The 19,162-nt window shown below is 39.0% G+C and overlaps 1 protein-coding gene across 1 annotated transcript in view; it reads right to left on the bottom strand.

Moving 5' to 3' along the window:
- The window catches only part of Dg (Dystroglycan), a 532,981-nt gene that overhangs the window by 64,144 nt on the left and 449,675 nt on the right, over positions 1–19,162 (bottom strand). The window contains exons 3-7 of the mRNA XM_067145542.2: positions 10,267–10,547; positions 6,307–6,546; positions 3,984–4,112; positions 1,153–1,275; positions 615–773 (exon numbers count right to left, since the gene is read on the bottom strand). Of these exons, the coding sequence (XP_067001643.1) occupies positions 615–773; positions 1,153–1,275; positions 3,984–4,112; positions 6,307–6,546; positions 10,267–10,518 (903 nt within the window). The 5' untranslated portion in view covers positions 10,519–10,547. The remainder of the gene's footprint in view (positions 1–614; positions 774–1,152; positions 1,276–3,983; positions 4,113–6,306; positions 6,547–10,266; positions 10,548–19,162) is intronic.

Genomic DNA, 19,162 nt, shown 5'->3' with positions numbered 1-19,162 from the left:
TCGCGTAGCACTGTCACAGCACAGGCCTACATTTATGTTTTAAGCACCTTCTTGCTTCCCACTGTTGAAGAGCACTTTGGGGATGGCGATTGTATCTTTCAACACAATCGAGCACGTGTTCATAATTCACGGCCTGTGGCGGAGTGGTTACACGACGATAACATCCCTGTAATGGACTGGCCTGCACAGAGTCCCGACCTGAATCCTATAGAAAACTTTTGGGTTGTTTTGGAACGTGCCAGGCCTCACCAACCGACATCGCTACCTCTCCTCAGTGCAGCACTCCATGAAGAATGGGTTGCCATTCTCCAAGCAACCTTCCAGCACCTGATTGAACGTATGCCTGCGAGAATGGAAGCTGTCATCAAGGCTAAGGGTGGACCAACACCATATTGAATTCCAGCATTACCGATGGAGGGCGCCACAAACTTGTACGTCATGTTTAGCCAGGTGTCCGGATACTTTTGATCACATAGTGTATTTGAATAAGAAGAAACCTAATGTCCTCTGAACATTTCTAATGAGATGTGATGGTCTAAATGTTACGTATATTTATCTCTATTTATTTTAATAGCTTTGTTTAGAAATTGCATTTTTATAACAGTGTGTGCAACCTCTCTTCTCTCTCGATGGCTAGCAGATGTCTCAGTCTTGACGTGCCAGCCAATGACAGGCTGCTGTAACACTTCAGACAGGGTGCCATCACGAGCCTGCTGACGTAACTGATGAGCTAGTGATGCATGCTGCTTCCATAACCTTCCCTCGCAGCCCACCTGTAAACAAGAATGTTGCGTTAATAACTGAAGGAAGCAATATGCAATATACAATAATTCCTTATAACGGATTTACTAACAAGTGCAGAATGCAATCACAATTAATAAAGCTGGATATGGAAATGAAAGAGAGAAAGAGGAACATTCCTGACAAAGGGAATAATATGCATGCATATACAGTAAATGAGACAAAAAGATCAAATATAGCAACATTATGTTTTCATTAGTCAGAAGGAATCCTTTGAGATATGATGTTCTTAAATTGCACTCATGGCATAGGTTGACTATGAAGAAATGTTTTCTGTAGAAACATAATAGCTTTCTACCTCTTTATCATTCACTAGGCTGAATGAATAGGACATAATTTGCTACTACATACCTGCCAGCGAACAGCAGTAGACTGCTTCATAGATTTCTTTTTCATATTGCCTGGACCCGCCAGCACAACAGCATCACTCAGCAAGTCATCTTGGGAATTGTATGGTTGGAGGGTGAATACACTCTGCAACAAATTGGATGTTATTTCATTTGTTTTAAAAATAGAATGTCAGACAGAAACTAGCTGCATCTATGCTAAAAATAAAAAAAGACACAAACAGTGAAAATAGGATACAGGAATATCACCAGGTTCTGTTTTACTCTTTCTTATGAAGGATCCCAGATTCACAGGATAGAAGGCCCTTAGTCTACCTAGCCCATCTTAAAGAAGATACAATCTTCCTTAGAATAAGTAAAGGGAGATTTTAGAATCCTAATTTGCCCAGTAGAGTTTCATAAATGCAATGTCTTTGTGAATTAAGTTATAAGCTCACTGGACCAAAAATTAGTCACCCCCTGGAGACATCATTCTAATACCTTGTAACACTGCGTGCAGCCTTGATTCCGTGAGGGAGGTAGTCCACAAGTTTCTGCAGGTAAGCCACATCCAGTTGTAGCTGATAATGAGATCCCATACAACCACCAAATTGTGGGGATGCTGATGTTTGCATTTCACCCGCTGTTCTAAATAGTCCCACAAATTTTCTATGGGATTAAGATTGGAAGAAGAGGCCTATCAAAGTGTGACAATGTGTCTATGTGTCCGTAAAACCAGCAGCAGCCCTGTGAACGTGGCTGTTGTCATCTTGAAAAAATGGGAGTGTCCAGAGCATACTCATTTGTCATGAAGATGCTGAAAGAAGGGCAACACTTCGTCACTGAAATTGTTGAAATAAACATCCTGATTCAAGATCACAGTAACCTGAATGAGTGGGCTCAAGTCATAGTAGGAAAAACATCCCCAAAATATCACAGAATAACCTCTGGCATGAAATACACCCTCCATACACTGCGGATTAAAAACTTCATTGAACCGCCGGTGTACTCGACGCCTTGCACCATTTGAAAACAGGCAAAATCATGACTGGTCGGACTACACTACATGCATCCAGTTAGCTACTGTCCACATTCACTGTTGTTTAACCCATTGAAGATGTTCAAATTTATGTGTTGCTGTGAGCAATGGCCTCTTACGAAGTACCCAACTCCAAATGTTCACTGTATGCAGTTTCCTTAATGTTCGGTCATAAACTGGTTGGATAGATCCATCTTATTTCAGTGACAGCAGCAATACCTGTCAGGTTTGAAACTAATTATCATGGATAACGTGTGACACTTGTCTCTGGTCCATTTCAGTTAGAATCTTTTTAAGACCAGCAAATCAATCAACATCATTCAATGTATGATCATAGGCACATCCAAACACAATAGCGTTTGCTCTATTAAAAGCCATACATCTAATTTTTGATCTGATTTTTTATATGCTCTATTGGTGGAAAAATTTATAATTCTCTCCATGGGAATTTAGAATTTCCATTTGGAATTGCTAGGCGGGCATTAATTCCATTGTGGAGTTTTATCTCCCGTATGCAATAATCAGACTGTGCCTCATAAATAGGCTTCTGATAAATTCACCTGCATACACCCCAGCATCAGTGGGTAGGGTCTGACACATCCCACTCTGATGAGTCTAGTGTCAGACCTAAGACAAAATGCTGGTTAATAGAGCAAACGCCTGAAAAGCCATACATCTAATTTTTGATCTGATTTTTTATATGCTCTATTGGTGGAAAAATTTATAATTCTCTCCATGGGAATTTAGAATTTCCATTTGGAATTGCTAGGTGGGCATTAATTCCATTGTGGAGTTTTATCTCCCGTATGCAGTTATCAGACTGTGCCTCATAAATAGGCTTCTGATAAATTCACCTGCATACACCCCAGCATCAGTGGGTAGGGTCTGACACATCCCACTCTGATGAGTCTAGTGTCAGACCTAAGACAAAATGCTGGTTAACAGAGCAAACGCCTGAAAAGCCATACATCTAATTTTTGATCTGATTTTTTATATGCTCTATTGGTGGAAAAATTTATAATTCTCTCCATGGGAATTTAGAATTTCCATTTGGAATTGCTAGGTGGGCATTAATTCCATTGTGGAGTTTTATCTCCCGTATGCAGTTATCAGACTGTGCCTCATAAATACGCTTCTGATAAATTCACCTGCATACACCCCAGCATCAGTGGGTAGGGTCTGACACATCCCACTCTGATGAGTCTATTGTCAGACCTAAGACAAAATGCTGGTTAATAGAGCAAATGCCCGAAAAGCCATCTAATTTTTTATTTGACCCACAAATGGCTCGTAAGGTTTGCTTCACAGAAGATAGGGAAGCAATAGTAAAGGATTTTGAAAATAATTTATTGAAACCTACTGCATTAATATATATAATTTATATACTGAAAGTCACTTAGAACACCCCTTAAAACTCTGACATTTCCCGAGTGTGTAAGTATATTACCTTACAATTTTCTTATTCACTTACTGGTACCAGAACTGTTCATTTTCTTAGCATTATGTAGGTACAATTCCAATTCATTAGGCTCAACAACACATATAAAGCCATTGCTGTACATTTATTATTGTATAAATTATGATAAGTGTAAACTTTAAGAGTGAAAAATTTTATATTCTGCCTTCTTCCCTTGCATCATTTATATGTTGTCAGGAATTGTTTTGTTGTCTCTCATTTTGTTTTCTTCAGACTCAGATGATATTAGGTTTGCAGGGCTTAGGGAGTCTATTTTCACACTTCAAATGGTCCCTTCATTTCATCTGCATAAATAAAAACTGGTATTAAAATACCATATCTTATCTTCTAAACATCTTACCTGGTGAAGAGCTAAAAAGCCAGAAAGGTTTTTTATGGCCAGTACTCGTTGTTTTGGTTTCATATGTTCGTATTTCACATCCATTAAGATTGTGAGGATAGTTGGGTCTTCTCCTGCATCACATTTTGCCTATAACATAAACAAAACAGTTCATAAATTAGAAGAGATGCATGCAATAGCGATGTTCTATTAAGCAAGAGCAACAAGCACTGTAGGGACCTAATAACTTCTAGATATTTTGCAGCTGTTTATCTAAACTATTAAAATCATACATGCACACCTTTTTATTACCTTTCAGCACATGCTTTCTGCAAGAAAATTAGGAGATGTTACAACTTCCATTCATAGCCTAATAATGCAATCTCATAATCTTTTTTTTACACTTATTTTGAAATCATTAGGTTCACAATTTCTTTCTGTCTTCATTACAGATATCCTTCCCAATGTCTGAATTAAGAGGGAGAGATTGTATTTCCTACTCTTATTGAAATATTTCCCCAACTTCTGAAAGAGGAATTCTACTCCTATCCATGCTGTACACATCAGTGAGTTACAATTGAATTAGTATAAAGCATGTTTGTTCATCTTTCTCATCCTTAACTTTTTTGTAGCTGACAAATTCTTCTTTGTTTGTTGGCTCATCTGTAGGAAATATGATTTTTGATTGCATGTGCTATGCATTAGTATGTAGTATAATTCTTTGTAGCCTACCTGATCCAGAAATGCACAGATTTATAATATACAGAACCTTCTTTGATGGCATATTTCAGCATATTTTCCTATGCAGTTATTTAGTACTCACAAGGGAACTGTTTGAGTTGGACCAGACCGACTGCAGCGAAACTTGGTAGGATGATCAATTAAGTTATCAGAACACCATTGCATGCATGCCAATACTATTTAGGCTATCCACAGCACTGAACATAAATCTGGCAGTTTCCTCACTTAAGCTCATTATGCTAATAACAAATGATATAATACCAATGCACGTTTGTATGCAGGAGCCCAAGATTTCACAATACGTAATAATTTAAAGGATGGATGGATGGATGGATGGATGGATGGATGGATGGATGGATGGATGGATGGATGGATGGATGGATGGATGGATGGACGGACGGACGGACGGATGGATGGATGGATGGATGGATGGATGGATGGATGGATGGATGGATGGATGGATGGATCTTTAAAACAGAACTATCAGTACAATTCTACAGCGCATATGCAAGGTAAAATGATGTCACTATCATCTAACTCAGTGGTTCTCAAACTGTGGTACATGTACACCTACGAGTTCACCTGAGACTTTTAGTGGGGTATGCAAGCAGCCTTCAGGAAAAAAATGAATAAAAAATGAAATTTGGAAATAAATAATACGAAAGTTAAATATGTATATATGGAGCAACACTTGGCTGGAAAGTTTCACCTGGACTATGACACAACAGGAAACTGTCTCACGCCATGCAGGCACACCTATCCAACTTAAATTTTCATGGTTCGCAATGTCTGAATTCCAGAATTAAGATATACACGTATTCTTCCTTATTTATTAATTTGATACTGAGGCTAAAATCTAGCATTTTGTGAAACTTTCATACAAACAAGGTATCCTGTGTTACTTTATTATGATTGTATTTTACATGATACAGACACAAACTCTTAAATTTCTTGTAAAAATGTATTTAATTTCACAATCTCATCTTATTTATGATATGTATTTAAAAAATGTTTATAATCAATTAAATTTGCCTTAATAATCAACCAGGTAATCATATTTTTTTAATCTGTCATTTAGGTATTGTTTGTGAGGTACAGTGAAATTTTAGTCATGAGTGAGGAGTACAATTACATAACAGTTTGAGAACCTGTGATCTAACTGAAGCCACCCAGCTAATTTTCAGCTATTAATTATACCACTAACATTAATTCTATGGCAAAATGATTATTACCATTAAATTTAGGATACCATATGTTAATTAATTATTCTCCCAAGTTTCAATGAAATCTGTCTGGTCCAACGCATTCAGTTAGCTTGTCTGAAGTCCAATCTTTACATCACTAAGATATTTTCTGCCTTATTTAATTTAGTTTGTTTATTTTTAGTCATAATCTCTCTTTACTTTCAGAAGAATTATTTATCCTGATAAAAATATACAAAACATGTTAGTTTTAAATCATTGAGTTTTCCTATGAACTACTTTTTAAACAATACAACTGTTATTTTGTACAAAAATCTGATGATACAATGCACTAGTTCTTTTAGCAGGTCCATCATGCATTAGTAATAAGTTACATAGCTTTCCTCAGAGTGTTCTTTTACCTTGCTTATTTGTTTGACAATAGGTGATGCAGCAGTCAGCAGAGATGTTTCAGTACCAACATTTTCGTGGACTTCGATGGAAAATACATCTTTGGCAGAGTCCTGTGGATGCTGCCCCAGAGCACGAATTGTTATGTAGTGCTCACCAACATCTTTTGCTCCAGGTACTCCTTCAAATATACCAGTGGTCTTGTCGAAAGTTAACCATGAAGGCAAGGGTCCACCACCCTGTCCTCGAGCCTTAAAAAAAATACCATTAGGTTAGTCATTTTTCATTCATTCATTCATTCATCCATTCATAATGTTATTTGCTTTATGTCCCACTAACTACTTTTGCGGTTTTCGGAGACGCCGAGGTGCCGGAGTTTAGTTCCGCAGGAGTTCTTTTACGTGCCTGTAAATCTAACGACACGAGGCTGACGTATTTGAGCACCTTCAAATACCACCGGACTGAGTCAGGATCAAACCTGCCAAGCTGGAGTCAGAAGGCCAATGCCTCAACCGTCTGAGCCACACAGCCCAGAATTCAAACCTTCCTTTCAATACATAGGCTAACAATATTGTTTAGAAAAAACACTTATAAATCAAATTAAACCTAGAGCAGGCGCATGCATTTTGAGAAAACTAATGGTCATGTGGTGAACAGGTGTCACCCCAATTATTCATGGTATTTCGTAACAAAATAGTTATGTGTATGTTCCTTCATGGATAACATGATTTATTAGAAATTTATGTAGACTTTAAGACAAAAATATACTTACAGTGCCATATATTTAAGCCCTAAAATTCTTAACAAACATCCTGTATCTTGAACTTTGCACCCCCTTTGGTTGCTAAATGTGGTATTGTATCTACCAGTTCTATTAATGAGGTTAGGCGTTTCCTTCAATCGCTACTGATCAGCATTTAGGGTTCTAATGTTCAGGACCAAAAAATTGCCCAAATATACAAAATCAATCAATCAATCAATCAATCAATCAATCAATCAATCAATCAACCAATCAATCAATAATTGTAAGGAAATGCCTACATATCCACTATAATAAATGCTCTGGGTGTTCTTTTTTTTTTTTGTAACCATAAGCTCGCATGTTGTTGTACGACAATATCATTATTCCTACAGCCTATTATATCAACATCTAAAAAGACGTGAATTCTGTGTACTGTGAATTTCTTGGTCATCATTTAGGAGAGTCACCTAGGTGGCAGATTCCCTATCTGTTGTTTTCTTGGCCTTTTCTTAAATGATTGCAAGGAAATTGGAAATGTATTGAACATCTCCCTTGGTTAAGTTATTCCAATCCCTTCAATCCTTTCTACACTTCTCACCATTCTTCCTAATATAAATCTCCAGTGATCCATCCTGCCCCATTTCATCATTCTCCTCCTCCTCATCCAGCTCAGATCCTCTTTTATGGTTATGAACAATAACTGTACATAGGTTTCCACTCCTGCTTTATGTTTCTTCAAAGGAAACTTCCTCCTCACCATTAAATGATTCACTTAACCATCCACTTATGACTCTCCATTCATTTGGTGTAGCTCCTTCAACCAAATAAGTACTTCAGATATGGTAATATATCCCAACCCATTATCTTTAATATATACCCCAAAACCTTATAAATTCCAGCTGCTTTTCTAGTTTTCAACTTTTGTGACTTACTGTAAATGCCATTGTTATCATAGGTAAATGTTAATAGTTCTTTAGTATTAGTCACCTCCTCTATATGGACATTATCCTTGTAACCAACAATCTTTACATACTGCTGACTGAATACTTCTGCCTTTTGAAGATCCTTGCATAGACACTCCCCTTGTTCATTAATGATTCCTGGAATCTCCTTCTTGGAACCTGTTTCTGCCTTACAGAACCTATACATACTCTTCCATTTTTCAATAAAATTTGTATGACTGCCAATTTTGCTTGCCGTTGTGTTATTCTTAGTCGACTTCTTTGCTAGATTCAGTTTCCCAGTAAGTTCCTTCAATTTCTCCTTACTTCCACAGCCATTTCTGTCTATTTCTTTCCAACCTGCATCTCCTTCTTAGTGTCTTTACTTCTTTGTTATAGGGTGTAATATAGTGGATCTTTACCATTCCTTACCACTTTTAAAGGTACGAACCTATTTTCACATTCCTCAACAATTGCTTTAAACCCATTCCATAATCTGTTTACATCTTTATTTACTGTTTTCCACCGCTCATAGTTACATATTTTAAACTCCCTCATGCCTCTTTTATCAGTCATATGGTACTGGCTAACAGTCCTCATTTTAATACCTTCCTTTCTTTCACATTTATTTTTAAATACGACAAAAACAGCTTTATGATCAGTAATAGCATCTATTACTTTGGTTTCTCTATAGAGCTCATCTGATTTTACCAGCACCACATCCAAAATACTCTTCCCTCTAGTTGGTTCCATCACTTTCTGAATCAGTTGCCCTTCCCATATTAATTACCTTATTTGCCATTTGTTGGTCATGCTTCCTGTCATTCGCAATACCTTCCCAATTGACATTTGGTAAATTGAGATCACCCGCTACTATCACGTTCCTTTCCATATCACTTCCCACATAGCCGATTATCTTATCAAATAATTCTGAGTCAGCATCAGCGCTTCCCTTTCCCGGTCTGTACACTCCAAAGACTTCAAGTTAGAGATGAACCTTACACCCAGATTTTCATGTTTCTCATCTTTAACTTTTTCGTAGCTTTCACCAGAATGAATACTCCCCCTCCTACCATTCCTATCCTATCTCTACGATACACACTCCAGTTCCGTGAGAATATTTCTGCATCTATTATATAATTTCTCAGCCATGATTCAACTCCTATGACGATATCTGGTAAGTATATATATATATTAAATTACTTAATTCTATTCCTTTCTTTACAATACTTCTACAGTTGAGCACTAACATTTTTATGTCATCTCTACTTGGCTTCTAGTTCCTTGTACCATTATCACCGCTCCCTAGGCAACCCCGTTTCCCTGGATGTACCTCCCTATAACCCTTCTAAACAAATTTCCTAACTTATATGTACCACTGATGTTTAAGTGAAGGCCATCTGAGCCCAGATCCCTATCTCCTACCCACCCATTAGGATCTAGAAATCTCACTCCCAGTTTCCCACATACCCACTCCATAGTCTCATTTTAATCCCTAATCACCTTCCAGTCCGTATGCCTCCTACACAGTATTCCACTGAAAACAATATCTGCTTCCTTAAACTTCACCCATTCTGCATTTACCAGATCCCAAACATCCCCAACTATGTTGGTACTTATACCTGCTTGCCTTATGTTGTTGGCACCAACGTGGAACACTACCACCTTCTCCTTTTGCTCCTCCTTCTCTTCATCTTTCCTCAATATCTGCCTCAACCTAATTCCTGGGTAACACTCTACCCTGGTTCCCTTTCCTCCATACACTTTTTCCACGTCTAACAACGGAATCCCCCGTGACCAGAGCCTCATCCCTACCCACCTCATTTGATCCCCTTCCCTCCTGGTCAGCCCTATCTTTCCTGACAGCTGCAGAAGTTACTTCCTCCTCCCTTTTCTCCCTCCCATGACCCTGTTCACCTGTCTTTTCCCATCCACTACTCCACATTTCCCTTTCCTACCTTTTCCCTTCCTTCTACTTCCACACTTCTCAGCAACCGTTCCCTGTTCCTCATTTTTCCTCAGTTGTTCTATCTGCAGTGACTCATACCAATTTCTCACAGACACCTATCCTGAATTCTGATCCTAAATAGAGCCCTTAGTTCCATTTCTTACGTGCTTACTTGCTTACCATAGGATAGAAATGAGGTAGACTATGTGATAAACTACTTTTATCCTGTCACAACTGCCAAAAACTGAAACCATTTGTGTACTCACATTACAGGTTATTACAAAATATTCAAAAATAGTGTATCGGGGATTAATGAAGCATGCTTTCACATTATATTCACCTCATAATGATCAAGATTTCCTGAGAAAGCATCTGTGGGAATGGAGAGTCGGAAGAGTTTTCCAACAGATGTCACACAGTCCGGTACACCCCATAACCGTTGTACAGGTGCAGATGTAGGGTGAGGGTGGCTGATAGGGCTCAATAGTTCTGGTTCTCCATCAGAAGATTCGAAGGCAAAGTCATCCTCCGGGTGAAGAGCTAGGGCCACCCCTAAGACCAGCCCCACAAGCCAGAGCCTGGTCGCAGCCATATTACATTACCCTCACTCCATGCCAATGGCTGAAACAAAAGGAACTCACTTTAGCATTAGACTTAACTAGTAACACTTTATCTTCCTATTATAAAATGTTAATCATTCTTCAAATCAATATAAATCTATTTTCACTAAAAACTGAATTTTGAGATGGCAACGTTAAGTTTCTAGTAGGAAATAAGTGAGCAGGGGAAACAAGCAAAAATAGGAAAGGTTATTCCACTGAAGCTCAGCTTGTAAGATTTCAGCAAGATATAGCAGATATCCTGGATTCAGGAGGCCAAATGGACTGTATTGCGATTGACCTATCTAAGGCATTTGATAGGGTAGATCATGGAAGACTACTGGCAAAAATGAGTGCTACTGGACTAGAAAAAAGAGTGACTGAATGGGTTGCTTTATTTCTATAAAATAGAACTCAGAGAATTAGAGTAGGCGAAGCTTTATCTGACCCTGTAATAATTAAGAGGGGAATTTCTCAAGGCAGTATTATTGGACCTTTATGTTTTCTTATATATATGAATGACTAGCTGTTACCCACGGCTTCGCTTGAGAGGATTTCATAATTTGATAAAAATTAGTTGTTCCTCGGTACTGCAATAAGACATTATCTGTAAAACCCTAAAGTATAAAAACTCACCGAATTACATTTCATTTACCTCAGAACCTCTTTGTAAACCACGTTTGTGGCGTAGCCTTTTGGGGCTAAGATGGCCAGGCTACTGGCAGACCTAAATTTGGAAAAGAAAAAAAAAATTATTTCTACAGGAGATTGCAAATACCAAATTTCACGTCTGTAACATCTTAGTTTTTTAGATATAAGTATCCACATAAAGAGAATTAAACTCCTTTTTCACTTATTTTCGATCTCCAGGTTAAGTTGACTTTGCGAAAACAAAAAGTGCGCATTTCTTTATTCTTAAAGGAGACTACAAATACCAATGTTCACGTCTGTAACATGTTACGTTTATGAGATATAATGTACATGTATTCATTATAAAAACTGCCCCACTCCTTTGCTGAATGGTCAGCGTTGAGGTACGGCTTCGATTTCGGCCTAGGTCGGGGTTTTTAATCGCGTGTGATTATCTGGTTGGGGCACAGGTTGTTTGTGTTTGTCCCAACACTCTCCTCTTCATATTCACTCAACACACCACATTGCCAACCACAACAGGAACACACAATAGTTATTACATCCCTACACATACGGTTGCCGTCAAGAAGGGCATCCAGCCGTAAAACATGGTCAAATCCACATGCGCACCACAGTTCGCACCCGCAACCCCACAGGTGTGCGTAAAGCGGTAGAAGATGAAGATACTAATTTTAAAAATTCACCCGCTTTTTTATTTTCACCCCCTTCCCCTAAGTGGATTTTCCAAAGAAAAGTACGTATTTTTAAAGGAGATTCCAAGTACCAATTTTAATGTCTGTAAAATCTTCATTTTCCGAGATATATGTATCCTCATATAATTAATTCAACTCCTTCCTCACTTCTGGAAACATTTGTGTTCTTTTATTTTTAAAGGGGATTCCAAATACCAATTTTCATGTCTGTAACATGTCAGGTTTCTGTGATATATTGTAGATAATTTCGCTGCTGTAGAATCCTGGAGCTGACGTTGCCATGGTTACGGCAGTTCATTACTTTATCCGATTCCTAGAGCAGGGTTAGTGTGGTGCCAATATCTCCATAACGGTTGGTTCTAGGGCCTTAAAACATGGTTCATCGGGCCCGTAGAGCTTACCGAGTTTTGTTCTTTGCGTCAAGGGGATTAAATTGAGCTTTGCCTCGTCCTTGTACGACAAATTCGATATTTTGCCTATATTAGCCTATTCTTTTTATATCCCCCCCCGTGCCCCCACCTCGAATTGTTTTGAAAATAAAATACAGTCCATGTTACTCACTGGCAATATCGCTTTCTATAGGTGAAGTAATTTTTAAAATCGGTTCAGTAGTTTTTGAGACTATCCGTTACAAACATACACATTTGTCCTCTTTATAATATTTGTATAGATGTATGTAAAGAAGTGGAATCAGAGATAAGGCTGTTTGCAGATGTTGTTATTCTGTACAGAGTAATAAATATGTTACAAGATTGTGAGCGGCTGCAGGGTGACCTCAATAATTGTTGTGAGATGGACGGTGGGCAATGGTATAATGATAAGCGGGGTTAAAAGTCAGGTTGTGAGTTTCACAAATAGGAAAAGTCCTCTCAGTTTTAATTATTGCGTTGATGGGGTGAAAATTCCTTTTGGGGATCATTGTAAGTACCTATGTGTTAATATAAGAAAAGACCTTCATTGGGGTAATCACATAAATATGATTGTTAATAAAGGGTACAGATCTCTGCACATGGTTATGAGGGTATTTAGGGGTTGTAGTAAGGATGTGAAGGAGAGGGCATATAAGTCTATGGTAAGACCCCTATTAGAGTATGGTTCCAGTGTATGGGACCCTCACTAGGATTACTTGATTCAAGAACTGGAAAAAATCCAAAGAAAAGCAGCTCGATTTGTTCTGGGTGATTTCCAACAAAAGAGTAGCGTTACAAAAATGTTGCAAAGTTTGGGCTGGGAAGACTTGGGAGAAAGGAGACAAGCTGCTCGTTTAAGTGGTATGTTCCGAGCTGTCAGTGGAGAGATGGCGTGGGAGGACATCAGTAGACAAATACGTTTGAGTGGTGTCTTTAAAAGTAGGAAAGATCACAATATGAAGATAAAGTTGGAATTTAAGAGGACAAATTGGGGCAAATATTCGTTTATAGGAAGGGGAGTTAGGGATTGGAATAACTTACCAAGGGAGATGTTCAATAATTTTCTAATTTCTTTGCGATCATTTAAGAAAAGGCTAGGAAAACAACAGACAGGGAATCTGCCACCTGGGCGACTGCCCTAAATGCAGATTAGTAGTGATTGATTGACTGATTGATTGATTGATTGATTGATTGATTGATTGATTGATTGATTGATTGATTGGTTGATGGGTAGCTAAATAAAATTCAGGATACTCAATCGTCAAAAATGACCAGTGTTTCGCCCCTGGGGCGAATATTCCACAATAATGTTAGACGTTTCGTGTAGAATAAAGATGTCCCTTATAATCATGTACGGTATGTCTAACCTTTAGTCCGGTTCCCTGATGCGGGCTCGAAGATGGGACGAGATGAAATGACATGGCATGTTTTACAGCATAATGCCCTTCCTGACGCCAACCTAAGTGAAATATTTCCCAGCTGAAAGTAAGTAGCTATTTCCGGCGTCCGTATCTGGCCCCTACTCCGGGTACCAGGACCTCGGCTTGCAGCACAGACTGAGCACATCTGGCACCATCTTTCGACGTGCGCTGTCAGGTGCACCCAGCAGTGACGTTGCCGGACTGATCCAAGACCTTAATTGAGCCCAAGATGGTTGCATTGGCGCCTCCGCATAGCTCAGCCATCAGTTCAATCCTTTTGTCCGTGGGAATGGCCAGCTGAGCGACCTTCTTGCCGTCAGTCGATTCTCGTATACGCGTCTATAGACCGTCGTTGGCTTCTAGGGATTTCCACTGAGCCCAGTACGTTCGGAGATGTCCTCCCATGATGGTCGCTGCTGTCCCGACACGACTTCCCGAAATACTACTGATCTGCATATAGGGCAGTCGGCCAGATGGCAGATTCCCTATCTGTTGTTTACCTAGGCCTAACATGTTCTTGAATGATTTCAAAGAAATTGGAAATTTATTGAACATTTCCCTTGGTAAGTTATTCCAATCCCTAACTCCCCTTCCTATAAACGAATATTTGCTTCAATTTGTCCTCTTGAATTCCAACTTTATCTTCATATTGTGATCTTTCCTACTTTTAAAGACACAACTCAAACTTATTCGTCTACTAATGTCATTCTACGCCATCTCTCCACTGACAGCTCGGAACATACCACCTAGTCGAGCAGCTCGTCTTCTTTCTCCCAGTTCTTCCCAGCCTAAACTTTGCAACATTTTTGCAACGCTACTCTTTTGTCGGAAATCACCCAGAACAAATCGAGCTGCTTTTCTTTGGATTTTTTTCCAGTTCTTGAATCAAGTAATCCTGGTGAGGGTCCCCTACGCTGGAACCATACTCTGTTTGGGGTCTTACCAGAGGCTTGTATGTTCTCTCCTTTACATCCTTACTTATTAAAATAATAATAATAATAATAATAATAATAATAATAATAATAATAATAATAATAATAATAATAATAATAATAATAAGTGGCGTAGGGACGTGGCGCCCCCATCGCCCAGTGGGAAACCACTGCAATCAGCCACCCGAGTACCGGCGGGAGAACCGAAGCATGGGGTATGGAGGAAATGCCATCCCGAGTCGAACATCAGGCTCTCTCCAAGGCTTACAACCTTGGAAGTAACTTGGTCGATGTAAAACTACACCGACCCCAAACTACAAGTTTTCAACTGCAAAGCATGGAGGAAAATTCAACAGGAAATTGTACCCCAGGTGGTAACCAATCACCGTCGCCTTGAGGGACGCAAGCAGGCCTTCGGATTCTGGGGAGCCTGCACCTACATGCAAGGAGGTATCGGAGACTCCTAGGAACAAAATCAGCCACAAACAACGAATTTTTTTTGCTACCTTCAATGCCAACTCCCTCTTGAAAGTTGGTAAACTCAAACATCTTACGGATGTCCTCTCCCATCATGAAATCCTAATTACAGCAATTCAAGAGTCAAGGTTTTCTGATGAACATGCGTTTGAATCACAAGGTTATAGAATCTTCAAAAGGGAAAACTGGCAAACGTGTGATGAAAACTGTTCCACACCTCGGCACAGGATTTATTGTCAGCAGGAAAATTATTGATTCAGTCACCGATTTCAGCTCTCCTAACAGCAGGGTCTCGATGCTTAGCTTTCGGAGTATGAACAACGTACACACGCTTGTGAACGTACATGCACCAATTAACCAGGCAAACAAGAAAGACCCAGAAGGAACAGACAAATTCTGGGAGGACCTGGAAGATGTTATATCAAAAATTCCTGACAAACACACAATCATTTTGCTTGGAGACTTCAATGCCCAGATTGGCAAAGAAAGGAAATTCCAAAATATCGTTGGAAACTATCCAGCCCACAGGCGAACCAACCGAAATGGGGAAAGGCTTATAGAGCTTTGTAAGGCATTCAATCTTGTTCTTAAGTCAACAGCCTTCAAACATCTACCAAGAAAACAAAAGACATGGATATCACCAAATCCTGACTTGGGAGAATTTCAAATAGATCATGTTGCCATTGCACGAAAAGCAACACAAGAGATCCAAAGTGTTAAAGTCCTGAGAAGTGCTAACCTTGACTCAGACCACTATCTATCCAAGATCAAAATTAAGCTTCATCCAAGAAACACCAAAAGAGTTAAGATAAAGAAAACTAGCAAATTTGATACAGAAAAGCTGAAAACCAGCGAAAAATTCACTCAGAAACTTCAGTCTTTGGACACAGAAAATTGGGAACAACTGAAAAATGCCATTGTTGAAACGGCTGAGGAGACAGTATTGCTAAAGAAACCAAAGAAGCATCCGTGGTGGACTCAAGAATGCGATGAAGCCATAACACAAAGACAAATCGCTTGGCAAAGATGGAATTCCCTGAAGAATCCAGAAAGATATGAAGACTTTCTGGAGGCTAGGAAACATGCAGCGAAAGTGATCCGCCAAGTAAAGCGCGCATTTGACAAAAACCAACTGACACAGATCGAGCAGGACTTCAATAAGAATAATACTGGGGATTTCTATAGAACCTTCAAACACAACCTCACCAAGTACACCCCACCAAGTCTACACTTCCGAGATCAAAATGGAGAAGTTGCCTACAACGACAAGGATAACTGCCAAATCTTATCTAAATATTTTGAATCTCTTTTTAACTGCGAAGAACCAGAATCAGAATTCACCTTTGAAGAATCCAGACATCCCAACCCAGACTCTTCTCCCCCCACAAAAGAGGAAATCAAACAGATAATTACATCATTAAAGAACAACAAAGCACCTGGAGAAGATGCGATAATTGCTGAACTCTGGAAGGCTGCAGGTGAAAAGGCGATCGATAAACTAACTGAGATCATTCGCGAGATCTGGGAAACAGAGAAGATCCCAAATGATTGGACAGCAGCCCTGATTCATCCCCTACATAAGAAAGGTGACAAAACAGATGTAAACAACTATCGCGGCATCTCCCTTCTCGCAGTAACATACAAAATTCTCTCCAAAGCCCTTCAAACTCGGGCAGAAGAGCAACTTGATTCACAGTTGGGTGAATACCAAGGAGGCTTTAGAAAAGGACGATCTTGTGCAGAGCAGATCATGAACCTTAAGTCTGTCCTGTCGTACCTAAAATCCAGGAATAAGAATTTTGTAGTTACTTTTGTTGACTTCCAAAAAGCCTACGACTCCATAGACCGACACACACTCCTCCGCATTCTGAAGGAAATGGGCTTAGACAACAAAACGAGAGCTATCATTCAACAGACCTTAACCAGCACTACGTCCAGGGTGAAATTCAGGGGAGAAATTTCGAACGTCTTTGAAATCAAGACTGGTGTTAGGCAAGGGGATGGACTATCACCGCTTCTCTTCAACTGCGCTCTGGAGAAAATCATTCGGGAATGCCGCAAGGAGATGTGCAAGGAAGAGGTTGAGAATGGCCTTAGAATAGGATATAAGAAAGATGATCTTATCATAGACTGCCTAGCTTTTGCAGATGACCTAGCGATCTTTTCTGATTCCCTAGATACTGCTGAAAAACAAATTAACCAACTGAGAATCCAAGCAGCAAAAGCTGGCCTCCAAATCTCTTTCCAAAAACAGAGTTTATAACCAACATCAAGCCAGCCCCCAGAGAGCTCATTGTGGAACAGGGAAAAATCAAGCAGGTGGAAAAGTTTAAGTACTTAGGCGAGTGGATAGTACCTAACAACTCTGAGAAAGAAGCAATCATGTGCAGAATCAACAAGATGGAGGTGGCTTATCAGCTGTCTAGGAATGTCTACAACAAAAGATCAGTGTCCATCAACGCCAAGCTTAGGCATTATTGTTCGGTTGTTCGCCCGGAAGCACTGTACGCAGCAGAATGCCTTGCAATGAACAGAAAAGGTCTGATGGAGAAGCTAGAAGCTAAAGAAAGAAAAATACTGAGAAAGATTCTTGGACCAATCAAAGAAAATGGTGAGTACAGGAGACGACACAACAGCGATCTGTACCAGCATATGGAGAGGATAACGGACACAATTCGGAAAAGGAGGATTAATTTTTATGGCCATATAGCACGCATGAGCACACAGAGACAAACCAATAGGATCTTTTCCTACTTTCTTAACAAGAAAACCAAGGGACCCTGGTTTATCGAAGTTGAAAAAGACTTTCAAGAAATAGGAATCACACTCGAAGACATCCAGAAACGTGCTCCTCTCCAGAAAAAGCTCCAGGGATACAAGAGGTTCCAAGAAAGGCCAAAGTTGAAAACAGGCAAGAAGTGGACTGATGAAAGGAAGGAAGCTCACAGAACGAGAATGCGTGAGTACTGGGGAAGAATTAAAGCTCAAGGATGCAAACGGTTGAAATAACGTGGTCCACAGCAGGCCGAAATGAAGAAAGAAGAAAATAATAATAATAATAATAATAATAATAATAATAATAATAATAATAATAATAAACAACTACTCCTCAGAACTGTTAATGCACTTCTTCCAACAAGTGTTTATTAGCAAAGAATAACTTAGCATATTCGTTCCTTTACTTCCATCAAATTTACAATAATTAAAACATAAGCCATGAAAAGCAGCACACTGCAATATTACACATTAAAAATAGTGTACATATGTCCCAAGTATGGCTTGTCCATAGTCCACATCACATCTATTTATTTATATTAAAATACCAACTATAAATTTAAGTAATGCCGATTAAAGAATAAATACTTATCAATATAAAACTGATAGAGAAAAGTAAGGAGCCATTAAATAGCACTGTTTCTGCTCAAATTAATCATGAGAGTACAGATGGCATTCGAGGTTTTCCTTTCCTCCTGTCGCAAAAATATTTCACTCCAATAAGTTCACTCCTGCCCCGAACTCTTTTATAGTTTAGTAGGTTTTATGGAGGTGCCAGACCGAGCGACTTTGTTGTCGAGAGGAACTTTAATGATGGAAGTTTGAAGAGAAATAAACTGAACTATATTCTGAGAGCTCTCACAAGTCTTCGTTATTCGTCGAGCCAAGTCGTGACAGTTCTTGGAGGAAGGATATTGGAACATTATTATCGCAGATAAAGATGACAAACTGAATTTAGTGCCGCAATCATCCCTTTGTACAATATACAGCGAAACAGTAAGAACATGTAGTCAAAATCAACTTTAGTTAGTAAATCGAAGCTAAATTAATATATGTTAGGAATACAACAGTTCATAAATAATACTTGGAATTTACCTATTTATAATTATACAAGTGTTCGAAATAAACACAACAGGAATAACACATTTAAGGTAACTCTGCATTCAGCAACCTAGACTACCTACATCATTCCTAACTAGCAACATTAAGTAGGTAGCTTATATAAAATTGATTAATCATTTACATCTTACGTGCTACTAAAAGTAAAGAGTATAAAAGA

Source organism: Anabrus simplex, chromosome 4, assembly GCF_040414725.1.
Source record: "Anabrus simplex isolate iqAnaSimp1 chromosome 4, ASM4041472v1, whole genome shotgun sequence".
In the NCBI taxonomy this organism is placed as follows: Eukaryota; Metazoa; Arthropoda; class Insecta; order Orthoptera; family Tettigoniidae; genus Anabrus; species Anabrus simplex.
Note: the sequence above shows the minus strand (reverse complement) of the source record. Positions and strands in the feature narration are given on the sequence as shown.